A 12,359-nucleotide genomic window follows, 5' to 3' on the forward strand; every position below is an offset into this window, starting at 1 on the left:
TGGAGATCAAAGTTGAAACTTTATTGCTGGAACAGCACAGCAGGTCAGGCAGCATCCAGGGAACAGGAGATTCGACGTTTCGGGCACAGGCCCTTCTTCAGGATTCTTTGGCCTGTGCCCGAAACGTCGAATCTCCTGTTCCCTGGATGCTGCTTGACCTGCTGTGCTGTTCCAGCAATAAAGTTTCAACTTTGATCTCCAGCATCTGCAGACCTCACTTTCTCCTCGAAGATTTCAACCTACTGCGAATCCTCTTACAAGGATGCCTTCCTTGAAGAAGCTCTCTGCCTCTCATTCCTGAAGAAGGGCCTGTGCCCGAAACGTCGAATCTCCTGTTCCCTGGATGCTGCCTGACCTGCTGTGCTGTTCCAGCAATGAATAAACAGCTGTGCTCTTCCAGCACCACTGATCCAGAATCTGGTTTCCAGCATCTGCAGTCATTGTTTTTACCTTGGAGTGATATGGGCCAGGTGCTGTCAGGTGGGACTAGATTGGGTTGGGATATCTGGTCGGCATGGACGGGTTGGACCGAAGGATCTGTTTCCATGCTGTACATCTCTATGACTCTATGAAGTAAGTTAGAGAATATGGTGAACATAGTTTGAAATGGGTTTAAATTTATTGAAGGTACAAGATGGGAGGCCAAGCAGGAGAGTATTGTGCACATAATTAAGCCTAGAGATAAACAAATACATTGTTTCTTGCAATTTAAGACATCAGATGTAAGCAGTCTTAGAGGTGAAAGCAAATAGTCTTAATGATGAAGATAATATTTGATTGAAAGCTGACTTTGGGGTAAAATGAGATGCCATTGTTTAAATGGGCTGGTTCCGCTCTCTGTGGTTTGGGAGATCGATGGTACTGGTGGCTAGGAAACAGATTTTTTGCTAGTTCTTGAAGATATTGGCTCCAATCTTTCAAGTAATTACTGAGAGGAAGTTCCTTTTTAACCTCTGTTAGTTATTAGATCAGTAACATTACAAATCAGAAATTGTGATGTGAAGTGATGGTGAGATAGAGCTGATTATCATTGGCATTATTGTAGAGTTTAATAGGTTTTCAAGTTGTAATTAAGGCATAGCTTGCGAGTGAGAAATTACAGTAGACCAAGAGTAGATCTTAGGGGAATCCAGAAGTAGTGGGGTGGAGCAGGAAAAGAAGACATTCCAGGCATATTCCCTGGTTATGACTGAATAGATCAGAATGGAACAGTTGAGGGATAAACAACTGGATAGTGGAGAACAGGGTTTGGAAGAGGATGGTGTGGTGTACTGTCAAAATCTACAGTCTGCGCAATAAGAATTAAGTGCAATAGATTACCATGATCACAGTCATACTGGATATTACTTACGTTATGGGCTATTGCACTAGTGAGGATATAAACCTGGTAGGAGGTTAAAACATGGGGTTACAAGCAAGATGGTTACACATTTTGAACATGCTGAAATTTTCAGGGATATTGTGGAGGAAAAGATGGTTGAAGATAGGGACATAGGAACAAGAGTAGGTTGTTCAGCCCCTCTATCCTATTCCACCATTCAATGACATAATTGATCTGTGGCCTAACTTCATTTATCTGCCTTTGGTCGATATCCCTTAATCTCTTTGCAATACAATTATCTATCTCAGATTTTAAATTAACACCTGATTCAACATCTGCTGTTTGTGGAAAAGAGTTTCAAACATCTACTGTAGAAGTGCTTCCTAAAATCTCTTTTGAACTATTTGGCCCTAATTCTCAGAATATGTCTCTTAGTTCTTAAATCCCCCATTAGTGAAAATAGTTTATCTACTCTGTTTTTGCTTGTTTATATCTTGAAGACTTTGATCAGATCATCCTCTAAACTCTGGGAAGAAAAAAAAAGCTTAATTTTGATCATCTTTCCTCATAACTTGACCCCTGAAGTTGTAGGCTTATAATAATGAAAGCTCATTTTACTCAGTCCAAGGTCAATATATCCTTCCTAAGGTGTGATGCCCAGATCTGCACACAATCCTCCAAGTGGGGTTGAACCAGGCTTTTGTATAACTGCAATAAGATGTCAGCATCCTTACACTCCTCTAGTTTTAAAAGCCAACAAGATAGGATGGTATCACATATATATTTATCAGACTTGGCTGCATAAAAATTGCTCGTTTATTGCATTACAGCTGAGTGATGAGCTTTTTAAAATGCGTAATTTGGTGTAAATCACCTTGGGACATCCTACGGTTCTGAAACAAATACGTGTTCTTTATTTTTGTCCTTCACTCCCCATTTGCCATGCAATGGGTTAGTGTTAATTTATTTTCCGTCTCTATCTTACAGAATTCTTAGAAACAGTCACATATCAATATTGGCAGGATGTCATTTCATACAGCTTTAAGGGAGCACTCCACAGTTCGGTGCATTTTAACTATTGTTGGTGGTTTGTACCCACATGTTATCAGTGATGTTACCCTGTTGATCTCATTACAGGTGAAAAAGGGGTTGGAAAAAGTACGCAAAAACCTTTACATTACAAAGGTTGCCTATTTCACAGAGTTGTAAAGGATTTTATGATTCAAGGAGGTGACTTCAGTGAAGGTATGAAACCAGTAGTTTATAGTGCACATCTTAAAATTTGAAGTTCTTGGTCTTTCCTTCCAAAGCCTTCTCTTCCTCGCATGCTACTCATTATATAATTTTCCAGCCTGATTTTGTATAGCAGCGTATGGTTATTTCATAATAGTGGTGGAGGCTTGCATGGAGTATAAGCTCTGGCATGGATCACTAAGGCAAAATGCTGCTCTGTATATTCTATTAACTTTTGACTTAAGTCACCTTTTTTCTCTCCTTCATTGCTAATGTAAAAACTGATGCAAATTGATGTTAATGAGACATAATGTCTAAATTTGCAATTTTCTACTTGAATTAGCTTAACTACTTACCAGGATTTGTGTTTCTTTTCAAATGTGTAGCATGGTATGTTGTTTCACTGTAGAGCAGTGCCATTCTTCATTGATTGCTTGGAGAGGAGATGGAAGAGGTATTAATAGAAATAAACCAGTTGTTTGAACACTTCTGTTTAGTAATAAAACAAGTGCTCATTAACTTCTGTATCTGACACTTTTGTGCTATAAAAACCCTGTGCATTTTTTTGTAACCAAACTGTTGTCAGAACCAGGACTTAGTCAAAATTGTGGTTGCTGTCCTAGTCTTTAGCACGTTTTCCATAATAATTGGTATTACTGTCCTTTATGCTTACCCACATCTGAGAACAAATCTCTTTCAATGAGTTTTGTGGTGCACTTTGCTTCTGAAAAAACCTTTGTAGAAAGTTTTGTTTCTTCGAAATTATGATGACCCTGCATTGCCGTGTATCAGTGCTCCTGTTGAAATATAGAGCAAATTATAAAGAAAGATTACATTTTACTGCTGTGATTGTTTCCTGTTAAATCAACTAGAATGTGTTTTTCATAATGTGATTACCTTCTTGCAATTGAAGTAATGTATATACTAAAAAAGCTAATTGTAATTTCATGAAGTCTTCTGTACCTTTAGGAAATGGCCGAGGTGGTGAATCTATCTATGGAGGGTTTTTTGAAGGTAATTTTTTTTTCCTTTTAAAATCGAAGAAGGAAAGTAGAAGTCTATTTGACCCTTCAAACATGCACTGCGGTTGAATCAGAAGATTATGATTGATTTACTTTAACTCCATCTTTATCCCATATCTGATAAGTGCAAATTAAGCATTGCATGGTGCTAGTGAGCAATATATCACAAGTTTTGTGTGTATGCTACTGATAACTTGATGTATTTATTTTCATGACATTTGTATGGGTTTCTAAAATAAGTATTAATTTTGGTATTTTGGGTCTAATTTACAACATGGCTTTTCAATTTTTAAGGATGAAAATCATGTTATGAGAGGAATGTTGTAAAATTTTGAGAATGGATTTACGTCCAACTTCGATAGATTAATTCTGCTTGATAGCTTAGCTGCTGGAGCAGAGAACTGTAATGGACATGCATCCGTCCTGAAGTCACTTGTAAAAAGTGCTGAATCACTTAATTATGTGGAGAGACGAGAGAAGCTAGGATTGTTTTCCTTGAAGCAAGAAGAGAAAGGAGCGATTCAGTAAAATTCTCAAGGAATGTCAACAGAGTAATTAAGGCTAAACTATTTCCACCAATCAATGGTTCAGTAACCAAAAAAGGTTGATTTCATATTAATAATAAAAGAACCGGAAGGGAAATAAAATGTTTTTATGTTATAATTATTATGATATGCAACAAATTATACGAACAGTGGTGGAAAAAGTGGCAGTTTTAATAAAGGGTATTGGTATTTGTCTGAAGCAAAACTAAATTGCACGTTATTGGGAATGAGTTGGTGTATGGGATTAATTGAATGTTTTTTAACGGCCTATTCCTACACTGTATAGCTTTCTGACTTCCAGTCCAAAGCAGCAGGAGTACATTTTTTGTTTGGAGGGAGCACCCCATCAACTTATAATTGCAAACTAACTAGCTCTTTTGTTCAGGATCTAATTTAACACTGAGTCTCATAGATTGTGTTTTCACTGCTGGATGGGCCACAGTGATTTTTTTTATTTCTGTATTTTTCACTGTTCCCATACAATAAAGTGAAGAGTGTTTAGTTTTGTGATTACAGAGTTTACTCCTGATTACACTACACTTTATCGGGTAAATCCACTCAGTGTCACGGCAATTGTGAAGAGTTCTTTAAGCTTTTTGTTCAGTTCGATAAAATTGTCTCATTTCTTTGTTGGAAATAGATGAAAGTTTTGCAGTCAAACACAACAAAGAGTTCCTGTTGTCTATGGCGAACAGAGGAAAGGATACTAATGGTTCACAGTTCTTCATGTAAGATTTTTTGTTATCCTGTGGAAAATATCTGATTTGGACACTGCAGAATAGACTTAAATTTTCAGCTAGTTATGTATGCTTGTTATGATGTGGTCTCACTCTGGTATGAGAGGGCAAACAAGGATTTATCAGTAATTAATAAGAATTCTCTTGCTTTCTTTTTCCTTCAAAACGCTTGTTTTGTCTTTTTGTGACTTCACATGACCTCTGTACATGCAACTAATGTCCCATTTTTATTATAGCATTTTCTGTATATTATACAATGTTAATTTAGATTTTATAATATTTTATTGAACTGCATTTATTACATTACTTATCCCAAGATTTTTGTAATAAGAGAGATTAAAATAAAAAATATCTAATTTTTTTTTACACTTAAGGCAATTACGGAGAAAGGAATGAATTATGATTGTGATATTTGCCTTCACCATATGCATGATATTTTGTTGCTGAAAGTTTGAATTTCAATGCTTTTATTGTAGCTTTTATAAGTTGTCTAACTTTGTATTTCTAATTTCATGTGACGAACATTCATTTTTATGAATATTAAAACGTAAAGAACTACTAAGCCTGCCCCTCATTTAGATAGGCAAGTACATTTTCTATATATACAAAATACAACAATTATCTAAATGTTGCTTATAACGACATTGAAACTGTAACTGAAAATCAGTTTTTCATTCTCCCAGTGTACATGTGGTCTTTGGTCAAGTTATTTCAGGACAGGAATTAATAAGGGATGTGGAAAACCAGAAGACTGATGCAAATAGCAAACCATATGCAGAAGTACGAATCTTAAACTGTGGGGAATTAATTCCAAAATCCAAAGGTATGTGTGCGTGACTAGAGAGAAAGAGGAAGAATCTAGGAGCAAGTTAATGCAGATGCTGGGACCTGCACTGAAAACAAAAAATGCTGGAAATCACAGCTGGTCAGGCAGCATCTGTGGAGAAACACCAAGCTAATGTTTCGAGTTGAGGTGACTCTATGTCCGAGCTCTGATAGCTTGCTGTCCACTAATGCTGCCTGACCCACTGTGATTTACAGCCTTTTTTTGTTTTCAGTAAAGAGGAAGAATCTTTTGTTTTCTTGCCTTAGAGCTTGTTAATTTTTAATTTATAATTGGCGGAGACTTCTTATTGACATTATAAGGTGTTTATATATGATTAATCCTATAAATGACTGTGTGTTAATCATATTTTTACGATAAAACTGACTTGATACAACAATTTGGAAGATCAGCTGATTTTCACAGGTGGTGTCCCATCCACGTAATGGCCAAGCCTAACTCTGATTAGCTAATAGTGCTAATTAGATCACAAGGTATCAGGGTACAGTGAAAGTTGCCAATATGTTACTTTTGTTGAAAGCTTATAATAAAATTTCTGAATTTGTTTTTCAATGAAATACATTGTTTTGTTTCCTTTGTCTCTCACCCCGGATTTGGGCACTGAAATAAGTTTAGATAATTGCCCTTGAGAAATTGTTGGTGAGCTGTCTTCTTGTATAGCTGCAATCTATTTGGTCTTCAGGAGGGATATCTTTGTATGTAAATCATAGGTATAGGTGATGTTTCAAAGGTGGCGTACATTTTAATGAATGGATGTATTTTGCTTAACAAGCAAAAAAGGAAGAGAAGAAAAGAAAGAAATCTTCATCCCCTTCAAGCGAATCTGAGAGTTCTTCTGACTCAAGCTCTTCCTCAGAATCAGAAAGTGAAACTGATGAAGATTCGAAGAAAAGAAAAAAGAAACAACGTAAGAAGGAATCCAAAAAACGAAAGAAAGACAAGAAACGAAGAAAGAAATCCGAAAAGAAAAGGTTGGTGATAATGTTAGATGAAAGAACGTTACTTGTCCGGGACTCATACCATTCCGCAAGTACTAAATCTGAATATAAGATTAAGAATCATTTTTAGCAATTGAAAACCAATTTCTTTTATACTGCAACCAGCATACCAACAAAATACTTCCCCTGTCACAAATTTTAATTTATTTATTGGCTGTGTACTTCGCCATCAAGTTCTCCCTTTTCCCATTTTAATCTCATGTCATGCATCATCCCACGTAAGGGGCTACGATGGAAATATGTTTGCATTGTTATTATGAAACTGTCTGCTAGGAGGCATTTGTCCACAATAACTAGTTATTCACTCCCCACCCTCTCGGCACTAAAGACTTCTGGAGGAGCGAGCATCCTCAGCTCATTGTTATCTCTTTTGGACACAACAAGGATTGATAATTTCTATCCCTGTTGGAAGCATAATCCCATTCGTATCACTACACTGAGATTATTGTCAATGATACACATATATTCCTTCTCTGATTATCTCTTTGATTTCAAGTTTTCATTTTTCCCAGTTTACAGAGAGTACTCCATTGTTCAAGCGTTTAGAAAATTTAGAACTGCACAGACTGCTTTACAGCCCACACAGCCTCTCCACTTTGCAGTTTACCAATCTCCGGAACATAGGACATTACGGTGCAGTACAGGCCTTTCAGTCCTTGATGTTGGAACAAATCTGAAGCTCATCTAACCTACACTATTCCATTCTCATCCATATGCCTACCCAATGACCATTTAAATGCCCTTAAAGTTGGCGAGTCTACTACTATTGTAGACAATGCGTTCCACACCCCTACTATTCTGAGTAAAGAAACTACCTCTGACATCTGTCCTGTATGTATCACCACTCAATTTAAAGCTATGTTCCCTCATGCAAGCCATCGCCATCTGAGGAAAAAGGCTCTCACTGTCCAACGTATCTAACTCTCTGATTATCTTCTATATCTCAATTAAGCCGCCTCTCGACCTTCTTCTCTGTAACAAAAACAGCCGCAAGTCCTTCAGCCTTCCCTCATAAGACATTCCCTCTATACCAGGCAACATCCTAGTAAACCTCCTCTGAACTCTTTGCAAAGTTTCCACATACTTCCTATAATGTGATGACCAGAACTGTACGCAACACCCACAAGAGCGGCAGCACCAGAGTTTTGTATATTGCAGCATGATCTCATGGTTCAGAAACTTAATCCCTCTGCCAATAAAACCTAACACACCGTATGCTTTCTTAACAGTCCTATCAACCTGGGTAGCAACTTTCAAGGATCTATGTACCTGGACACCGAGATCTCTCTGCTCATCTACACTACCAAGAATCTTACCATTAGCCCAGTACTCTGCATTCCTGTTGTTCCTTCCAAAGTGAATCACCTTACACTTTTCCGCATTAAACCCCATTTGCCACTTCTCGGCCCAGCTCTGCAGCTTATCTATGTCTCTCTGTAACCTACAACATCCTTCGTCACTATCCACAACTCTACCGACCTTCGTGTCATCTGCAAATTTACTAACCCATCCTTCTATGCCCTCAACCACGTTATTTATAAAAATGACAAACAACAATGGACCCAAAACAGATCCTTGCAGTACACCACTAGTAACTGAACTCCAGGATGAATATTTCCAATCAGCCACCATCCCCCATAACAACTATTGTGTCATTCTCACTCCTATCGAGGATCATCTTTGCTATCCTATCCTTTACATTTCTGGAACTATTTGAATGCCTAAATAAAACTCCCAACAGAGTAACCTCTCCTTTCCTGTTTCTAATCTCAGCCCATCTCTGCTTTGGATCGAATTTCCCTGCTGCCCCATATATTTCGCATGTTGGTTCAAACTGTCCTTAACGCTGGTATTTTCATTCATTTGCTCAGTAAACATCTTAGTCTGAGCTTGAGTAATTGAATCAATCAGGGTACACCTTCAACAACTTTGTTTGACAGTAGCTAAATTAAACCTTGTTAAGAGGTGTGTTGTGAGCATTTCAGACTTTCTTTGCTAACTTCATCCATCTTGATTGACACCCAGCATCTTTCAGGTCCCCACAAATCAGTGACACAACAATCACCTTTCAATGAAAATAGATGTTTCCATGGTCTGCCCAAATATTTTCAGCTTCTCTTTGGCATATTTTCTTTTTAGTGATTCATTGGACGTGATGCCACGTTGGTTTTTGTACATGTATTAATTATTAAAGAGATGTCCCTATTCTAAATTTGACCAATAATTTAACCAAAATAAATGACAGCCGGGTCTATGGGAAAAATTGTGTTGGCTGAATCTGTTGACTAGCCGTGAGACTGGAATCCAATTGGCTGGTTCTAAATCCAAAAACACATTTTACTGACAAAGATTTATTGCTGTTAATAAAGAAGACTTTTGTGAACATTAGATATATTTCCATACAAAATATGACCTGATAAAGTTTACCTGTATTTTATCACTTGTGTTTTCTTTAAATATCTTCTGGTAGAAGTTTGAAATTATGGAGTGTTTAGAATTTCAGCAATGTTCAGTACATTTTGTAAGAAAAGATGAATTTAACATTAGAAGACTGACCCATATCCTAAATTCTGCACAAAATTGGGCCCCAATTGTTTAGCATGAATCAGTCTTGTGTGGCCTTTTGAAAGCCAAATTGCAGGCGCTTGCAGCTTTCTCCTAATGCTTCAAAATGTCTGTTAGACTGAGGATTGAAATATAATATTAGTCTTTGGAATATTTAATTTTGATTAAACTTTGTAACGTAAAAGGGATTATTTAACAAAGTATAACAAATTATATGTTGCCAGTTATATGATGTAATTGTTTTGTTGTTCCTCTGACTAAATAAGTGATGGCATAGGAAATTCACCATTCGCACAATAATTATTCTAATACATCTTCATCACACATGGTGTAATATGTATATGCAGCCAGAAAGCACTTAAACATCTGCTTCACTCATGTTTGCTGAAAAGCAAGTGAGCTCTATTCAAGAGCTCATTTTTTTTCTTGTGCTCAAAACATCCCAAAACACTTGATGGTCAATGAACTGATTATAATTACCATTGTTTGGACATAATAAATTGTGTGCATATACCTATAAACTCTTCAAGTGAACAATTAGGTCTTTCATCCTCGAGTTGCACTCTTTTTCCCAAACCCTACAGACTAGCTCTGTAAATTCAGTAATCTTTTAGGGAAAGCCTGTAATACAATATCACAATCACATTTTCTGTGCCTTTCCCATATCTGACCTCAAGACAAAGAGAATCCCTTGTTTCTCCTCTTCCCACCTCTATTTTTATTCCAGGCCTTGCTTCTTTTCATTTTTTTTACATGTGGGATTTGATTGCTGGCTGGCTAGTATGGATTCTGCATCCCTAGTTGCCCTTGAGGAGGTAGTAGTGAGCAAACTCTTTGAATTGCTACAATCCATGTGCTATAGGTAAACCCACAATGCCATTAGGGCAGGATTTCCAGGATTTTGACCCAGCAAACCTAAGAAATGGTGATATATCTCCAAGTCAGGATGGTGAGTGGTTTGGAGAGGAACTTGCGGGTGGTGGTGTTCTCATGCACCTGGTATCCTTGTTCTTTGAGCCAGAAGTGGTTATGGGTTTGGAAAATTCTGTATAAGGATCTTTGGCGAATTTCTGCAGTGCGTCTTGTAGATAGTACATGCTGCCTGCAGCAGTTCAAGAAGGCAGCATAACACCAGCACCATCTCAAGGTAACTAGAGCAATAAATGCTAGTGAATCCATGAATTAATTTTTAAAAATAAAATAAGGCCTGAGGTAGTGGCTAATGGAGGAGAGGCGGAATCTGAGTTAATTCTTCACATCCAGAATGTTTCTGCAAGATTTGGTTGACAAAAAAAGTTGTATTGTTAAATCATCAGTGTTGTTGGGGAGCATTTTTGATAAATGGCTTTGAGAATGTGACTTTCAGGCTACAACTTGCTAATGACAAGCCTTAGAGAGGATGTGTGAGGCAGTCCTGTAGAACTAGTAATTCCTGGAAAATACAGCCTTGTTGTGGAATTTGATCTCAGTTTCAACTTTAAGCAGGTTTATGCTTATTAGTATTTTTAGTTCTGCTTTATTTGAGAAAATGAAAATATACCCATTGCCTTAGCTAGGTCATCAGCCACCTTTTGTCAGGTGTGTGTATTTCACTGGAAATTGGAGATGAAGAGCACTTGTTCACCCCACCATTGATCATAGTGAACATGTCTCCAACCCACAAAATTTATCCCTTTCATACACTGAACAAGATTTCAGCGCACTCAACTAATTCCTTGCCCTCCTTGCTTATTATTTACCCTGATTGTGCTTCACCTTGGCTAAATTCCAATTTTACATTAAAGCCCACATATATGCAACTGTGCTTTCTATCTAGAATTGGCATGTACTCTAGCCTCCACTGACTTGACAATATTTCTTTCATCCTCAATAGCTGCTATTTGTTGCATGCCTGATTGTCTCATTAACCTTGCTGATCTGAATTTCCCTTCCTGAGCATTGATTTCTGCCTCTTGATCTCTTCTTGTCCTTTTCTTCAGATATTTTTTGCTTCCTCCATTATTAATCATCATTCCTCTGCTGCCTTGTGGAAGTCCAACTTCGTACAGTGATGGAAATGTTATTTAAGCATTTATGTGTATGTTGTCTTTTGTAAAAAGTGTTTCATTTTCTTAACTTTGTTTTCAGTTCATCAGATGAAAGTGCAGAAAGTAGCACACTGCAGACAGTTGCCACTGTCCGTGCTGAGGACATTCCCCCTGTTCCAGAGAACAGATTCTTAATGCGAAAGAGCCCTCACAAGGCAGATGAAAAAGAGAAAGAGAAAAAAAAAGAGAGGTTAGTACATGTGTGCCGTCTCTGGAAAACTTTTCAGTGTAGTCATTTGGTAGTATTGAACTTGAGTTTGTTTGAGAAAAACATTTTATTTGAATTTTTCATCTTGCACTCATGATTGCAAGAAAACCAATTTAAGGGGAAAACTGATATTTGTATCATAGGAGAGTGCTGAATAGTTGACAAGGGATAGAGGCATTGAAAGTGCACCAGTTATTGATAATTGACAGTTAGCTATGGGCTTTATTTAAATTTTAAACCAGGCAGGTTGACTGATTGATTGTTTAAGGCATTACAATGAGAAAAGAACTGAAATGGCAAAAAAAACCAAAGTTTGCAGTTGTCTATTTGTCAACTAATCAACATACTTCTTTTAGACAGTCATAGAGATGTACAACATGGAAACAGACCCTTCGGTCCAACCCGCCCATGCCGACCAGATATCCCAACCCAATCTAGTCCCACCTGCCAGCACCCGGCCCATATCCCTCCAAACCCTTCCTATTCATATACCCATCCAAATGCCTCTTAACTGTTGCAATTGTACCAGCCTCCACCACATCCTCTGGCAGCTCATTCCATAGATGGTGACCACCCTCTGCGTGAAAACATTGCCCCTTAGGTTTCTTTTATATCTTTCCCCTCTCACCCTAAACTTATGCCCTCTAGTTCTGGACTCCCCGATCCTAGGGAAAAGACTTTGTCTATTTATCCTATCCATGCCCCTCATAATTTTGTAAACCTCTATAAGGTCACCCCTCAGCCTCCGATGCTCCAGGGAAAACAGCCCCAGCCTGTTCAGCCTCTCCCTGTAGCTCAG

The 12,359-nt window shown here is 37.7% G+C and overlaps 1 protein-coding gene across 4 annotated transcripts in view; it reads left to right on the plus strand.

The window, feature by feature from the left end:
* ppig (peptidylprolyl isomerase G (cyclophilin G)) overlaps positions 1–12,359 on the plus strand; it is a 49,310-nt gene that overhangs the window by 18,182 nt on the left and 18,769 nt on the right. For all 4 annotated transcript variants that reach the window (XM_043693654.1, XM_043693655.1, XM_043693659.1 and 1 more), the window contains 7 exons: positions 2,459–2,566; positions 3,524–3,568; positions 4,762–4,849; positions 5,412–5,441; positions 5,542–5,681; positions 6,475–6,673; positions 11,393–11,542. In XM_043693654.1, coding sequence (XP_043549589.1) covers positions 2,459–2,566; positions 3,524–3,568; positions 4,762–4,849; positions 5,412–5,441; positions 5,542–5,681; positions 6,475–6,673; positions 11,393–11,542 — 760 coding nt within the window. The remainder of the gene's footprint in view (positions 1–2,458; positions 2,567–3,523; positions 3,569–4,761; positions 4,850–5,411; positions 5,442–5,541; positions 5,682–6,474; positions 6,674–11,392; positions 11,543–12,359) is intronic.

The sequence above is a fragment of the Chiloscyllium plagiosum genome, chromosome 7, assembly GCF_004010195.1.
Source record: "Chiloscyllium plagiosum isolate BGI_BamShark_2017 chromosome 7, ASM401019v2, whole genome shotgun sequence".
In the NCBI taxonomy this organism is placed as follows: Eukaryota; Metazoa; Chordata; class Chondrichthyes; order Orectolobiformes; family Hemiscylliidae; genus Chiloscyllium; species Chiloscyllium plagiosum.